At 56.7% G+C, this 16317-nt stretch overlaps 1 protein-coding gene across 1 annotated transcript; it reads left to right on the top strand.

The window, feature by feature from the left end:
- The first annotated feature begins 924 nt into the window (after nt 1-924).
- On the top strand, nt 925-16239 carry MAP4K1 (mitogen-activated protein kinase kinase kinase kinase 1). The gene is given in 32 exon segments (XM_026482384.4): nt 925-1114; nt 1285-1342; nt 1458-1548; nt 2263-2327; nt 3869-3924; nt 4013-4060; nt 4231-4273; nt 4366-4438; nt 4825-4956; nt 5342-5404; nt 5507-5588; nt 6015-6131; nt 6369-6447; nt 6996-7054; nt 7131-7174; nt 7255-7299; nt 8046-8088; nt 8506-8668; nt 8766-8848; nt 9209-9235; nt 9237-9294; nt 10272-10348; nt 10437-10497; nt 11264-11372; nt 11457-11515; nt 11727-11830; nt 12380-12554; nt 12818-12880; nt 13079-13168; nt 13251-13321; nt 13830-13885; nt 16056-16239. Coding segments are annotated over 32 exon segments (2463 nt in total). The 5' UTR covers nt 925-1015; the 3' UTR covers nt 16126-16239.
- The last annotated feature ends 78 nt before the right edge of the window (nt 16240-16317 follow it).

Genomic DNA, 16317 nt, shown 5'->3' with positions numbered 1-16317 from the left:
GGACGGTTCTCTATCGGCGTCGTGTTGTGCGGGGTCATGAACTCACAAAACTGTTGGAGTGCGACCAGTATCCCTTCCTTTGGGCCCCGGCCAGATTCCCTAGGGAGGTGCTCTTTGAGGTCCCCTTTGCCCCAGGCCTCGGCCTCTGAAGCAGGATCCTGAGCTCTGGGGTCCTGAACCTCGTCCCCACGCTCCTCCCCAGCTCCAGGAGTAGGGACCCGTAGAGCTCTGACGCTCTGCCTGGCAGGGGCGGGCTGGGCTGAAGGGCTCCTGGACCCTGCCGGATGGCGCTCAGGCCCCTTTAGGCTCCAGTCTCGCGGGAGAAGGCGAGTGCCCCGTGTGCGCCGTCCTGAATTATATGTGTACAGATTCTGCACACTTGAGGCGTGAATGCACAAGCATGTGTCGTATGCGTGGAGGTATGCGCTCTGGGTGCATCCACGTGTGTGCACACGGGTATCCGGGCGTGTGTACGTCTGCTGGTCTGCGCGCAGTGGGTACATAGGTGGGTACTGCTAAGTGCATATATGTACCCCGGGGACCAGGCATGTTCAGTGCACGACCACTCCTGTGCAGGCCTACCATCTCCATCTCCGGATGGTGGCCAAACCCTCAAGCGCTCAGCAGAGTTTCAACTGTGGTTTTTAGCCACCGCCCAGAATGCGGGAGGGGGTGCCAGGGACCCCCCCCGCCCCCCCCCCCCCCAGATCACAAGATAGTTTGCATCTGGTTTACATTCAGCCCTGGGCCCTGGAGGTGGGGGGGGGGCTCCCCTGGGTCCCAAGGCAAGCTGCCCCTCACAGGCTCTCAGGGCCCAGGGGACAGGGGGTGGAGCCGGCTGCACAGCCCTGTGCTGGGGCAGGAAGCGAGAGTGGGGAGGGGGGAGGCCACAGCCGGTGGAGGCAAGGCAAGGCGGGTGTAGGGCGCAGGACGTGTGGGGAGGGAGGGAGGTGCCACACTCGAGCCCTGAGGCCCTGCTGGCCCCTGGGCGCAGGCCCAGCTCCAGCCCCCAGGGATGGAGCTCGTGGACCCCGACATCTTTAACAGGGACCCCCGGGATCACTATGACCTGCTGCAGCGGCTGGGTGGCGGCACCTATGGAGAAGTCTTCAAGGTGAGGACACCCCTCCTTCTCCATCACCCTCAGACCAGCGAGCCTTTGGGATGAGGCCCAAGAAGGGAAGGGGATGAGAGAGGGTCCCAGTCCTTGGCTTTGGCTCAGGGATGCTGAGGAGGACCTCAGGCGAATGGAGCCGGCCTGACTGCCAACTTCCCCTTTACAAGGCTCGCGACAAGGTGACGGGGGACCTGGTGGCAGTGAAGATGGTGAAGACGGAGCCTGGTGAGGACACAGGAGCTCCCTCTCCACACCCCCACCCCTCCTCTTGGGACGCCGGGATCGCCTCCCCCATGCTCCCTGCCCACAGCGGCCTCTTCTTTCCTGTTCCTCCTCACAGACGACGATGTTTCCACACTTCAGAAGGAAATCCTCATCTTGAAAACTTGCCGGCATGCCAACATCGTGGCCTACCATGGGAGTTATCTCTGGTGATGAGCCTCAAACCTGCCCTGGGACTCTGCCCAGCCCCTACCCCCGAACCCCCATTCCCAACCTCCAATCCTGGACCCCCACTTTAAACGCCCCCCCCCACTTGATCCCCAGTCTGAAGTCCCACTTTTGTGACCAGAGTATTCTCTGATGTAATCTGCAGTCCAGGACTCCCATTTCTGAGCAGGGATCCCCAAAAGCGATCCCTTTGGTAGTAACCAACCCTGAAAGCCAGTCCCCTAAAACTAATCTTTCGTCATCCTGCCCTTCAGGTCCCCCAGTTCCATTTTCTGTTCCTTTAATTCCCTAAATCCCTGGACTCCTAAATTAATATCCCAGATGCCCCAGTAATGACCTCTGTCCCCCCAGACCTGGCACCCTGGGCCCCTTGTTACCCCCCTAAACCTGCCCAACCTGGGAGATATCTGCCCTGTCTTCTGGGTTAGCGACCAGAGGTCGGAGTCCTCCTGGGGTAGGAGTGCAAAGACCTGGGTTCGAGTCCAGTTGACCCTGAACATACGTTTCCTCTCTGAGCCTCAACTTCCCCACCTGTAAAATGGAAGTGGGATGATCTCACTCTGGTGGGCAAGGGGAGGTGGATGACAGCTGTTACATTAAAGTTCTCGTGGAGCTGGGAGAAGACAGGCAGTGAGCCGGGGCTGTCCCACAGGTGATGATTTATTACTGCTGATGTTATTACTCTTGAATTGTAGGCTTCAGAAGTTCTGGATATGCATGGAATTCTGTGGGGCTGGTTCTCTCCAGGACATCTACCAAGGTGAGAGGAAGGGCAAGGGGGATCCAGGGAGCACCCCCTCCTCCACCGTCCCTCCTGTGTCTCTGGGGTTGTGTCTTCTGGGACCGTCTTCCTGGCCCACATTTCCTGCAAGGAGCCCCACTTGGGGCCCAGGCCTGGCCTGGTTGGTGCTGGGAATACTGTGGTGACCCAGCGGGCCCGGGCCCTTCCCTCCCACACTTGATGGTCCAGCCTCAATCTCTCTGCATGCAGTCATCCCCTCCATTTTCCCCTCCCATCTTCCTCTGTCTGCATTTTCTCACCAATGTGTCTGTTCAGGTGTTTGAGTATTTCTGCACTTTTGGCCCATAACCAGGTCCATGTTTTCATTGACTGAGTGAATGAATTCCTGACTCTCTCCCTCTCTCTGTCTCTCTCTCTCAGCCTGCTTCTTGCTCTTTTGGAAAATTTGAGGGTGGGGATGGGGTGGGCCTCTGATACCTCTCAGGTTCTTCTCATGGCCACCTCTGTCTTGGGCCTTCTATCTCCGTGAACCCAAGATCTCAAATGTCAGACAAGGAAAAAATTCCAGATTAAGTCGCCAGGGGGAAACTGAGGCCCTCAGAGAGGAAGTGGCTCATCCAGCCGGTCTGCCAGACCTGGTGTCTGACCCCTTCTCTCTGTCTGTTGTCTCTCTATCGTTCCCTCTCCCCCTCTGTGTCTCTCTCTTAATCTCTCAGTTTGTCTTTCTTCGTGCTTTTGGGTCTCAATTTGAATCTGTTCCCGTTTCTCTGTCTTTCTGTTTCTTTCTCATTATCTGTGTGTGTGTCGGTGTCCGTGTCCCTCTGCTTTTCCTCATTTTGCAAACTCCCATCACCCCCTGCTCAGAACACTCCCATGACTTCCATTTCCCTCCAAAGGGAAGCCCGAGCTCCCCAGTGTGACCCCCACCTGCACCCAAGCTGCCAGACTTCACCTCCTACCACTTTTTTCCCCCAACCCCAGTCTGCTCCACCCACTCTGCTGCTTTACGAACCCACCAGGCCCTCTCCACCACTGGGCCTTTGCACTAACTCTTCTGTTCCCCTCCGAGCTGGACCGATCACATCTTCGCCCTGCCACCTTGTCAGAGTAGGGTAGACTTCGCCGACCACCCTGTAGAATGTCATACCCCTTCCCACACGTATTTCCTGTTGCTCTTTCTTGCTTTAGTTTTCTTCTTGCTGTTCATTAGCGTCTCCGATGCTGTGCTGTTGTCTTGTTCACTGTCTGTTGCCCTGACTGGAATGTTCTCTCCACAAGGGCAGGGATCTCTGTCTCTTTTGTCCACAGCTGTCTCCCCAGTGCCCACCACAGTGCCTGGCACCCAGTGGACACAGTAAATATCTGTTGACTGAATCTATCTCCTGGCCTCTGGTTCCCTGCGTTGGTCGCTGACCACCCCTCTATCTCCCCCTCCCACTTGTCCCATCTGTTTCCCCCTCCCCATGTGGCACCCTCTCAGCCGGTGTGGGTGAGGGCCAGGGTCTCCTGGGGCCGGGTTTCCTGGTTCCCCCCCAACGCCTCTGCTGTGACCTTTGCAGTGACAGGCGCCCTGTCAGAGCTCCAGATTAGCTATGTCTGTCGGGAAGTGCTCCAGGTGAGGAGACGGGCTGTGCCTGGGTTGGGGCAGGGCCCTGCTTCAGCCCCTGGGCACTCACAGCCCCCATATGCACCCTTCTCCCCAGGGACTTGCCTATCTGCACTCACAGAAGAAGATACACCGGGACATTAAGGTGGTCTAGGGGCAGAAAAGTGGCCTTGTGGGGGGGCCCAAGAGACGGAAGTGGTGTTTGGAGGACTCAGGGTGGTGTTGAGCTATGGGGTTGGGAAGGGTCAGGGGGTGGAGGCAGCGTTGGGCTGGGGGGTGTCTCTGACAGCCTCTAATTTCCCCCTCTCTCCCCAGGGAGCCAACATCCTCATCAATGACGCTGGGGAGGTCAGACTGGGTGAGTGTGGTGGGTGGGGATGGGGAAGGGGACTGGCTGGGGGCCAAAGGAATAGGGACCCCAGGTCACTATGTCTCTCTCTCTGCCTCCAGCTGACTTTGGTATCTCAGCCCAGATTGGGGCCACGCTGGCTCGACGCCTCTCTTTCATTGGGACGCCCTACTGGTGAGGGATGCCTGGCGGGCAGCTGGGGGTGCAGTGGGGAGCGGTGGCCGTCCCCACCTGGATCACTAGGAATCTCCCTCCTGGCTCCTTTCTCTGTGTCTACCTTTCCCTGTTGAACATTCTGCTGACTTGTTGGCTCTCTCTTGAGTTTTCCTTTTGCCTCGGTCTCTTTGTGCTGATGTTTCTTCTGATCGGTCTGTCTCTGTCTCGAACTCCCCGTGCCTGTCTTTATTCCTGTCTCTCTTCGCCTTGACGTTTCTCTCTGCATCTGGCTCTCTCTGTGCCCCACTCTCCTGTCTCTCTCCTGCCCCCCACGCCCATGCCAGGGAGTCACCCCCTTTCCCTCCTGGTGTCACCCCTGGCTCTCTGAGGGTCTCTGCCCCCAGGATGGCTCCAGAAGTGGCGGCCGTGGCCCTGAAGGGGGGATACAACGAGCTGTGTGACATCTGGTCTCTGGGCATCACCGCCATCGAACTAGCCGAGCTGCAACCGCCACTGTTTGACGTGCATCCTCTCCGGTAGGCAGGCCTGACCAGTACCCCCAGTGCCCCGAGCTGGCCCAGACCCGGAGCACCGCCCACCCCCTGCCTACAGGCGACCCCCCAAGGATCCTCTCAACCCAGAAAGCCTTTTCTTCAGCCCTCCACAGCCGGGAACCCCCAACGCAGGGACTCCCTATGTGGAGGCTCCCTTCGTCATGGTTGCCGTAGCTCCATCACGTGACAAACAGAGTCCCCCGGAACGTGGCATCCCAGCACATTGTCAAACCCAAACCTCATTCTTGTTCTGTCCCTTGTTTTGCTCTCTGCTGACCTCCGTGCTGTTGCGGACCCCTCGAGCCATGAGGTCTGACCCCCCCCCCCTTGGGAGTCTGAACACCGCGTTTTCTCCTTACTCTTCTAGAGTTCTCTTCCTCATGACGAAGAGTGGCTACCAGCCCCCCAGGCTAAAAGAAAAAGGCAAATGGTAGGAGAGGGCGAGGGAGCGGGGAGGGCAGGGCCAGGATTGAGGGTCCGATGGGAGAGTTTCTGGTCTCCTCACCCCAGAACTTGGCTTCTTCCTCCCAAGGTCGGCTGCTTTCCACAACTTTGTCAAAGTCACCCTCACTAAGAACCCCAAGAAACGACCTGGTGCCACCAAGATGCTCAGTGTAAATATCCCCTTGCTTCCCTGAAGAGCCCTTCCCAAACTCTTACCCCCAGAATTCCCCAGGACCCCCCAAGATCCTCCAAATTGTACCCCAGACCTTTTGCCAAGATACCCTGAGTTGTTACAACTCACAAATTTCCCAGGGTCCCCAGACCCATTCGTGGGTATACTCTGGAATTCCAGGGGAAGCCCAGTCCCCTCTAAGACACCTCTGGAATTCTCCATTTGCCCCTGCTGGGAACTCTAGATTCTTCTAATCCCTTCCAACCCCTTAAAATTCCCCAGTCTCAGTTCCCCAGGGTTCCCTGTCTTCCCTGTCACTTGGCACCTTCCCCACTAGATTCCCATAGATGGGTTCTCAGGCCCCTGTCCCAGCCTCTCCCCCACACCAGCCCTCTGTCCGCTGACCCCCTCCTCCCCTCTCTAGCACCAGCTGGTGTCCCAGCCCAGGCTAAATAGAGGCCTGATCCTAGATCTTCTTGACAAGCTGAGGAATCCAGGGAAGGGGGCCCCTGTGGTGGAGATTGAAGATGAGGAGCCTGAGGTGAGGGCGCCCTGGACAAAGCGGTGGAAACTCCCAGACTTTGCTCAGGCCGCACCCCTGCCCAGAGCGCTTTTCTGCTGCCTCTCTTCAAAGGAAAAAGGGGAGGGGGGAGGCGGGGCTTCTCACAGGGCTGGGGACACAGAGGAGTATGGGAGAGCCAGAGGCTCCCAGCTGGGCCCACAGGGTGGTAGGGGTGCCAGAGGGCCGTGGCCCTGATGCGGCTGCCACTCTGCCCAGGTGCCCCCTGCTGTCCCCCGGCGGATCCGGTCCACCCACCGATCCAGCTCTCTAGGGATCCCAGATGCCGACTGCTGTCGTGAGTAGAGAATCCTTAAGCTTGGGGATCCTTGACCCTATAATAGATCCGAGACCCACGCCACCCCTGTGATTCTGCCAGAGACCCTCAGCACCGTCTGATCTCATGATAGACCCCGCAGACCCTTGTCACTTCCACACAGACCCTCAGAGACCCTCACCACTATCTGACCCTGCGAGAGACTCCAGAAAACCTCATCACCACCTGACCTGTGGAGTGACTGCAGAGACCCCCCCCACTTCTTTGAACTGCAGACAGACCCCATGAGACTTCCCATAACACCAGGACCCCCAAAGAGACCTCCAAAATCTTTGTCACATCCTCAATACCCAAATGGACCCTGAAAACAAATGCTCTATAACTTTGAGCCCCCACCTCCCTGGTCCCAAACCCTGACCCCCCAAATGAGACCCCTGGAAACCAAGACCCTTACCCCTATGGGACAGCTCCGGTCCTAAGATCCTGACCCCGAACCTCCCCCACCCCAAATTCTCCTTTTTTCCCAGATCCATCTCCTCAGCTCACTGTGTTATCCTCCCCCCTTCCAGGGCGGCACATGGAGTTCCGGAAGCTCAGAGCGATGGAGTCCAGACCCATACCCCACACGGTGAGACGCCTCCCCCTGCTCACCTCGGATGCCCTCCCCTCCCCCTAGGCACCGCTGACCCTTGACTATCCCACAGGCCCACTTACAGCCCCCTGGAGACTTCAGGAGCAGCAGTCCTAGGTCAGGGACCCTCAGCACGGAGGGGAGGGGGCTGGGACATGTGGGGGAGTCGCCTGAGGGTCATGCCTGTCACTCCTCAGGAGGCACCTGTCGGAGTCTGACGATGACTATGACGACGTGGACATGTAAGAGAGGCGTGGCCCCAGCCCCACTGGCCCTCAGCCACCCCACCTTCCTACAACCGCAGTCTCCCTTCCATTCCGACCCCAGCCTCAGTCCCTACTTGCCTTCCGCCACTCATCCCATACCCCTGACTAGACCCTTAATACCGCCTCCCCCCACCCGTTCCTCCACCTTCCTTTACCCCTTCTCTGACCCAAGCCCACTGCCCCCACCCCCGCCACCAAAGCCAACCTCTGGCTCTACCCGACCCTCCACCTTGTCCTGGCCCCCAGCTCCCAGATGTTGCTCCAACCCCCAGCCTTCCGCTGCAGCCCTAACCCTCAGAGCCCAGCCTTCATCTGCATCTCCCCTGCCCCAGAACTTGCCCCACACCAGACCCTCGGCCCAAGACCCCACCTCAGCCCCAACAGTCAGCCTCAGCCCCCACCCGTCCCTTCTGCGCATCTCGGCTGCGGTGGGCTCACCAGCAGCACCCAGCCCCAAGAGAGGACCTGCCCCCCAGGAGCTCACGTGCTCGGCATCACTAGGTGGCCGCGAAGATTCCAGTTGGATGCACTGTCCACACGTGACATCCGGCATTGCTGCTGCCAGCATCGTCATGCCTCTGAGGGCTTGACTCCTCAGCTCCAGCCCAGACCCAGTCACGCCCGGCCCTCATGACCTCAGACCTCCAGTCCCAAACCACCCCATCTGCCCTCAGTCCTTGTGATGGTCACCCCCGCCTACTCACCCCATCTTTGTGTTCCAGCCCCACCCCTGCCGAGGACACACCCCCTCCACTGCCTCCCAAGGTAAGTAAGGCCCTGGGCCCACTGGAGCTGGGGGCTGGGCCAGGAGGCCAGGGTCCTTAGATGCTGGGATACCGGGCGCTCTAAGGCTGGAGTCTGGGAGACTGGGTGGTGAGCACATTGGGATCTGGAAGCAGCATCCTTGAACCTAGGGGTGGCATTCAAAGTATTTAGCCAGATGGGCACTGGTCCTGGGAACCCTCAGCATGAAGCTCTCCATCATCAACCCTATAGTTGCTGGAGTGTGTTGATGACGGGTGGGGAGGTCAGGGTTGATGCCTGGGATGGTAGCAGGACACTGTGAGGAGGGTCAGAGCCATGACCAGCGTCAGTTCTGGTGGAGGCAGGGCTGGGATTGCAGGGCGCCCTCCCTCTGAGATCATCTAATGTGCTTCCCACGCTCCTCCTCCATTTCCATAGCCCAAGTTCCGTTCTCCATCAGACGAGGGGCCCGGGGGCACTGGGGATGAGGGACAGCTGAGCCCAGGGGTGCTGGTCCGGTGTGCCAGTGGGCCTCCCCCCCGAACCCCCCATCTTGGGCCTCCCCTGGCCAGCCGCAGCCCCCACCTAACTGCCCATTCAGGTAACGGGGCAGGCTGGGGCAGGAGGTGATCAGGGGTGTGGGTTGGGCAAGGGAGGGGGGGCCTTTGGGGGCTGATTTTTCCCCCATCCTGTCTCAGAACCCTCACTCTGGAACCCAACCCCCCGGGAGCCCGATCAGCCCCCATTGTTACCCCCCAAGAAGGAAAAGATGAAGAGAAAGGTGAGCCTGGCTGTGCTGACGACTCACAGCCCCGATGCGCCCGGGATGCCTGGGACGGGCTGTGGGGGCGGGCAGAGTGATCATGACGAGAGGGGGCGTTTGGGGAGCGGAGCCTCTGCGCCAGGCACTGACCTCATGTCTGTGTGGTGTGAGCCTTCACGGTTGCAGGTAGAGGTCCCAGAGAGAGACATTATCCGCCATTTCACAGATGGGGAAACAGAGGCAGAGGTGATAAACGTTTGAGGAGGCAGAGGTGGGATTTGAATGCCGACACTCTTGGGTCAGAGTCTTCACCACTGCCCCTTCCTGTCCCCTCCTTCCTTTTTCTGGATCTGCTGCTCTGCCCCCGTGGCCGCCTAGGGATGTGCCCTTCTCGTGAAGTTGTTCAAACGGCTGCCCCCTCCGAATCCACAGCACCGCTGCCTGGACACACCCCTCCACCAAGGGTGGGCTCTCAGAGTGGCTCAGAGAGCAAGGGGGGATGGGGAGGGGCCTTAATGGTGGCACAGAGGCAGGAACAGGGGAGGGTCTCAATAGCATGGGGAGGGGCAGAGCTGAGGCAGGACCAGAGCCCAGGGTTACAGCTGGGGTTTGGGGATCAAAGATGGGTAGAGTGAAGATGGGTTTGAGGGTGAAAACTAGGAAAATAAGAGTTCAGGGGCCAGGAATGTCAGATATAACAGAAAAGTCTGAGTCTGGGGTCTAAGATGGGGGACAGTTGGACCCCATTAACCTTAGTGGGAGGATAATGGTAAAGAGGCGGGGATCAGCATTTTGGGGTTGGGAGTTTTGGGGATGGGAATGCAGAAAGCAAGAGTTTGGGGATGAAGGATATGGAGACAAGGTCAGTGAGGGGTAAATGTTAAAGAAGCAGCATTAGGGGCACCTGGCTGGCTCCCTTGCGTGCGACCCTTGATCTCAGGATTGTAAATTCAAGCCCCATGTTAGGTATAGAGACTACTTAAAATTGAATCTTTTAAAAAAATTACCAAAACTTATTAAAAAAAAAAAAACCAGCATCAGAATTTGAGGGGGACACACTGGACAGAAAAAGCCACATTTCCCAAGTTTAAGGATCAGTGCTGAGACAAGATTAGCATTTGGGGACCAGAACTGGGAAGACAGAAGGACAGAACTGGGAGGGCTATTTGGGGAAGCATGACTAATGTTGGGGTCAAAAGTGAGGGGGGGGTCAGGATTTGCAGGCTTTGTGAGCCCCAGCATGAGGGTAGGTGAGAATGAGACCAGCTCAGGGGACTGGGTTAGGGTTTGAGTTCACATTTGGGGAAACAGAGGCTGGGAGTGTCAGCACGGAGGGTCAGGGCTGGGGGACAGACTACCAGTGTTTGGGGTCAGACAGGTGGGGTCTGGGAGCCCCCACAGGGTGAGGTGGGTCCCAGTGTCCTTGTGTCTGTCCCCACAGACCAGCACCTGCTCCTGGGGGCAGAGGAAGGCATTTTCATCTTGAACCGAAATGACCAGGAGGCCACGCTGGAGATGGTGAGCACAGAGCCCGGGGGCCAAGGGCAGGGGGCTGGAGTCGGGGGTTGCTGGGTCTTACGGGAGCCATCTCCCCTGTTCTCTGCAGCTCTTTCCCAGCCGGACTACCTGGGTGTACTCCATCAACAACGTCCTCATGTCTCTCTCAGGTCTGCCTGTGGGTTGGGTGGGAGGAGTGGGGTCAGAAGTGAAGGGGTTGAGAGGGAGTTCGGAGGTAGATGGACACAGCTGGAAAAACTACGCTCCCCTTCACAGAGCCCGCAGTTAAAATCCCAGCCGCTTTTTCACTGGGGGACTTGCTCCCTGAGCCTCAGTTTCCCTACCCGTGAAATGGGGTTCACAGTAGTTCATCTCAAGTCCACTTTGAGGTGAGGTCTACAGGGAGTCTTTACATTTCCTTGATGTTCAGATGCCGGTTAGAACTTATTCCACACTTTACTAAAACTGAGTGAGTGAGGAGCTCTAGCTTAAAATTTTGTGTTACTGTTCGACATTTTGTGTAAAAGAATTTCTCATCTATGGGGAAAGTCCAAGCCAAATAGGCTGCATGAGTTAGTTAATATCACATCTGTGACAACGCACTTTAGGAGAATTTCTAGAGCGGTTTTCTCTTAAACTTAGTAATGTGTGTAACTTCATCTGACTGGTTAAGAGTCCATAGGTTCTCATGTGGCCGCAAGCGCAGGAGGATAGGGAACGTACTTCTCTTACTCGTTGTTCACCGGAGCCCAGCACAGTGCCTGGCCTACGGTGCACATTTAAAATATGTTGAGTGAACAAGGAATAAATAAAAGTACTTGAGACTTGGAGCCTTGGGAGTTTCAGAGGGATGGGGCCAAGTGAAGGGACGGGGAAAGGTGGGAGTGTCTGGTGTCCTATAACTGCCTGCTTCTCCCCTACACACACACACTGCAGGGAAGACCCCCCACCTGTATTCTCATAGCATCCTGGGCCTGCTGGAACGGAAGGAGGCCAGAGCGGGGAGCCCCATCGCCCACATTAGCCCCCATCGGCTACTGGCAAGGTACCAGCCCCCAGTGGCACCACAAACCCCTGGGGTCCCCCCTTCCTGCCGTCCCTCCGCATTTACGCCTGCTTTCTTCTGCAGGAAGAACATGGTCTCCACCAAGATCCAGGACACCAAAGGGTGCCGAGCTTGCTGCGTGGGTGAGAGAGAATCCCAACTGGGTGGACCTGAAAGGGGGTGTGTGCTAGTCCAGGGGCGGGGCTTGGGCTACATCTACCCTACCCGAGAGGGTTGCAGAGTTAAGGCAGGCTGTCCAGAGTCCGGGGAAAGATGTGTGCCCTTTGGGGGGGGGGGCGGGGAGGGGAGGGGAAGAGAGGATTGACCCTAACCTATCCCTACCCACCTCCACAGCGGAGGGTGCGAGCTCGGGGGGCCCGTTCCTGTGCGGGGCATTGGAGACGTCCGTGGTCCTGCTTCAGTGGTACCAGCCCATGAACAAGTTCCTGCTGGTCCGGGTAGGGGCCCTGCAGAGGCTGGGGACTCTGTGAGGTTCAGTGGCTAGGGCCTTCCACTCGTTCTGCTTCTGCGGGGAGCTTCGCGAAGCCCTCTTCCACCCGAGGCCCCGCCCACCTGCGGTAGACGCCGGAGGCTCCCCTCCGGAGGGCTTCCTGATCCTTAAGCTCCGCCTCTCACCCAGACTAATTATGTTTCAGGCCCTATGTCCCACCCCCCGGGGCTCCAAGGAGACCCCCCCTCAGATCCTTTGAGTCTAAGGAGCCTTGGCTGCCTTCGAGGTTACGCCCCTCCGGGGGCCCCGCCTTTCGGTCATGAAGGCGGCACGACCCAAACAGAAGCCACGCCAACTCTAAGGCCACATCTGTCCATTTCTAAGGAGGCATCACCTCACTCCTCTGGGCTCTCACCCCCTGAAGTTTCTGGACGGCATCCCTCCAAACCGAGGGCCCCGGAAATACTTGGGAAGCCCCCTGCTGGCTCTCCTCCCAGGCCCCGCCCACGCCTCCTCTGAGTCCGCCCCCCCCCCCCCCGCCCCGTGCCCCCTGCAGCAGGTGCTGTTCCCGCTACCGACGCCCCTTCCAGTGTTCGCGCTACTCACCGGGCCGGGCTCCGAGCTGCCCGCCGTCTGCATCGGCGTGAGCCCGGGGCAGCCGGCGAAGTCGGTGCTCTTCCACACCGTGCGCTTCGGCGCGCTGTCCTGCTGGCTGGGCGAGATGAGCACAGGTGAGTGGGGCGGGCTCGCTGGGGGCGGGGCTGCTGGGAGGGGTGGGGCTCGGTGCTTTAGCCGTGAGGTGTGATTGGGAAAGGGGTTGAACCTGGGGCCGGGGGAAGAGAGGTGGCCTTGGATACAACTGGTGAGCCTGAGGACCCGTCCGGCCGCGGTGATGGGCGGGGCTTAGCCTGCTGGCTTGGGAATCGAGGGGGTGCCCAGCGGAGGAAGGCAGAACTCGGCGGAATTGGTTTTTGAACCTCTTCCCGTCAAACAGAGCACAGGGGACCGGTACAGGTGACCCAGGTAGAGGAAGACAAGGTGATGGTGTTGATGGACGGTAAGGATCTTCCTCCCTCTCTTTCCTCCACTATTCCTGGATCTCCGCCTCGCAGACCCTGGGCTTCTCAGAAATGCTGAACCCCTCCAGGCCTGGCCTGCGTCCTGCTTTGCTTCTCAATAAATTTATCGTCCAGTTCCCTCAGCAGTCCCTCCTGGCGAGCCTCGCTCTTAAAACACTCTCTCTGCCCTCTTCTAGGGTCCCTGAAGCTGGTGACCCCGGAGGGAGCCCCAGTCCGGGGGCTTCGAACTCCGGAGATCCCCATGACTGAAGCGGTGGAAGCCGTGGGTAGGTGCAGGGATGGGAGGGCCTCCAGCTCAGAGTGGAGGCTCTCTGATACCCAAGGGTAACGGGCACCGCTTTCCTCCAGCTATGGTCGGGGGTCGGCTCCAGGCCTTTTGGAAGCATGGAGTGCAGGTGTGGGCTCCCGGCTCAGACCAGGTAAGCGTCTCCATCTGATCTCCATGTGAATTAATAGCAAGAGATTCTGCTTCGCTCTGAGCCTCAGTCTCCAACTATAAAATGGGGGTCACTAGAGAGAGATGTGAGTGGTTAAGAGCATGAACAGACTGCCTGGGTTGGAATCCGGTTGAATGACCTTAAGCAAATGACTTCACCCTCCCATGCCTTACTCTCCTCATCTGGAAAATGGAGCCAAAAATGGTCCTTAGCTCATAGAACACTATGTGTCAGACGCTGCCCGGACGTGTGCGTATCTTATTTAATCTTCACGATCACCAATCAGGAAGGTTCTGTGATTTCGCAGGTTGGTAATCTGAGGCAGAGAGGTAAGGTAACTTGCTTGGGGTCACACAGCTGGTGAATGGTGTTAGCAAGAATGGTTATTTCTGGACCTAAGACTAGAAGTTCAGAGACACCCCCCCCCCCATTCTCTTTAAGGGAGAGGGGAAGAGTCTTCTAGACACTGACACACACACCTTTCCCCCAGCTGTTGCAGGAGCTGAGAGACCCCACCCTCACCTTCCGTCTGCTTGGCTCCCCCAGGTATGGATTTGGGGATGGGGGCGTAGAACCTGGGAGGGGGCTTCTGCTGTGGAGAGCTGTCTTGAGATGTCTGCAGCCACCTGTGTCTTTGGCCTGGACATCCTCTCTCTTGGTTTCCCTGCTTCTGTCTCTGCCCCTTATAGTCCATTCCCCACATAGCAGCCGAGGGGACATTTTTGTTTCATTTTTTATTTTCAATGTTTATTTTCCATAACTTTAGACTCCCAGAGAAGTTGCAAAAATAAATTTAAAAATTAATCTTGAATTTTTGTCTCCCCGTCATCCATCCAGATTCCCCAGATGTTAACTTTTTGTTGTTTTTGGGGGGTTTTGGTGTGTTTTGTTTTTACCACATTTGCTTTATCTTCCTCTTTCATATGTATATACTTTTTTTCTGACTATTTGGGTGTGAATTGTTTCCTAAATCAAAACAAAGACCTACTCGTGCAGACCACAGTGCAGCCGTCAAACTTCAGAAAACAGCACCAAGACATCACTACCTTCTAATCCACACACCCGTTCAAGTCTCACCAGTTGGCCCATGATACTTTTTAAAAAAGATGTTATTTATTTGAGGGAGAGGGAGAGAGAGAGAGAGCACGAGTGGGGTGAGGGACAGAGGGAGAAGCAGTCTCCTTGCTGAACGGGAGCCCGACTTGGAGCTCCATCCCAGGACTCCTGGAACATGACCTGAGTCACCCAGGCACCTGCCCCCGCCCCCCCCGCCCCCCCCCCCCCCGCCAATGATACTCTTTGTAACCAAAAAATAATACTTTTTTTTCTGGCCCAGGATGATTGGGGGAGGGAGTGCATGTAGAAATCAGGTTTCTTTCATCTTTAGCCTAGGACAACTCTTCAGGCTTTCTTTGTTTTTCAGGACCTTGATACTTTTGAAGAGTACAGGAAGGTGGTTTTCCAGAATGTCCTTCTGTCGGGTTTGAGGTTTCTAGGTTAAGCAGTTTGAGCTGGAATACACAGAAGTGATGGCATGTGTTTCTCAGAGCATCCTATCAGGAGGCACATGTCACTTTGGCCCACTACGGGTGATGTTAACTTCGAGCCTTTGGGTAGGGTGGAGTCAGCCGGGTTTCTCTGCTGTAAAGTTACTTTTTGTATTAATAAGTATCTTTTGGGGTGATTTGTTGAGAGTGTGTCTATATACTGTTTCTCATCAGACTTTCACCCACTGGTTTTAGCATCTATTGACGATTTCTGCCTGAATATATTATGAGGATAGTTACTAAATGGTGAATTTCTACTTTTTGCCCTTATTACTTGGTGTGCTACTGTGGGGAGGATCTGTCCCGTGTGTGTGTGTGTGTGTGTGTGTGTGTGTGTGTGTGTTTCAGCACAGTCTTGTGGATTTCCATTTTATTCTGGGGGGTTATATTACTATCATTATTTACATTGAAGCACAAGAACACATTTAACCAGTAAGAGCCCCTTAAGGATCTTGCATGACCTTTTGACATGCCAGAGAGGCCTTTTAAAATCTAAGTCCCATTGCGTCACTCCCCCCCCCCCCCCCATTTAAAACTCCTGTGGCCTCAAGATAAATACCCAGTCCTGGCCACAGCTCACAAGACTTTGACTTCTGCAGCCAAGTCCTGAGCTCTCTCCCACCTCAAGGCCTTTGCCCAGGCTGTTCTCTGCCCAGAACATCCTTGCCTGACCTTTCACCAAGTTCCCTCATAAATCATTTTAAGGCTCCACCATCTATTCTTTTTTTTTTTTTTAAGATTTTATTTATTTATTTGAGAGAGAGAGAGAGAGAACGAGCAGTAGGGAGGGGCAGAGGGAGAAAGAGAGAGAGATGCTGACTCCCGGATGAACAGGAAGCCCGATGCGGGGCTCGATCCCAGAACCCGGACATCATGCCCGGAGCCGAAGGCAGGCGCTGAACCGACTGAGCCACCCGGGTGCCCCTCCACCATCTATTCTTTGGGCCACCTTGGCTGACCCTTTGGGATAGGTTTCCATGCTGTTTTGCACTCCTGTAATCCACTGACTCCTGGTGGTCTCCCGTTCTGGATTGAGCCCCCCGAGGGCAGAGACCATGTTGTGGTCGCAGTGATAGCCCAGCGCGGTGCTGCCACACCTCCATTAACTCCTTTGCGGATGAATGGATGAACAAATCAATGAATGACTGACTTCTCTCCTCCTTCCCCAGGCCTGTGGTGGTGGAGACACGCCCAGCAGATGATCCTACTGCCCCCAGCAACCTCTACATCCAGGAATGAGTCCCTGGGGGGGGGGGGGTTGTTGGGAACCAGTCCCTGCACCCCCGTCCCCAACGGACATACATTAGAGGTCATGACATGCACTTGTCTCCCAATAAACATGACTCCAACCTCTGCTGTCATCTTGTTCTTCTGGAGGGGAAAGGGGAGGGAAAATTCCTGGGTGCCCACCCCCGGACCCCCTCCCTCATG

This window comes from Ursus arctos, unplaced genomic scaffold (assembly GCF_023065955.2).
Source record: "Ursus arctos isolate Adak ecotype North America unplaced genomic scaffold, UrsArc2.0 scaffold_19, whole genome shotgun sequence".
Classification (NCBI taxonomy): domain Eukaryota; kingdom Metazoa; phylum Chordata; class Mammalia; order Carnivora; family Ursidae; genus Ursus; species Ursus arctos.
This window is presented reverse-complemented; position numbering and strand designations above follow the sequence as displayed.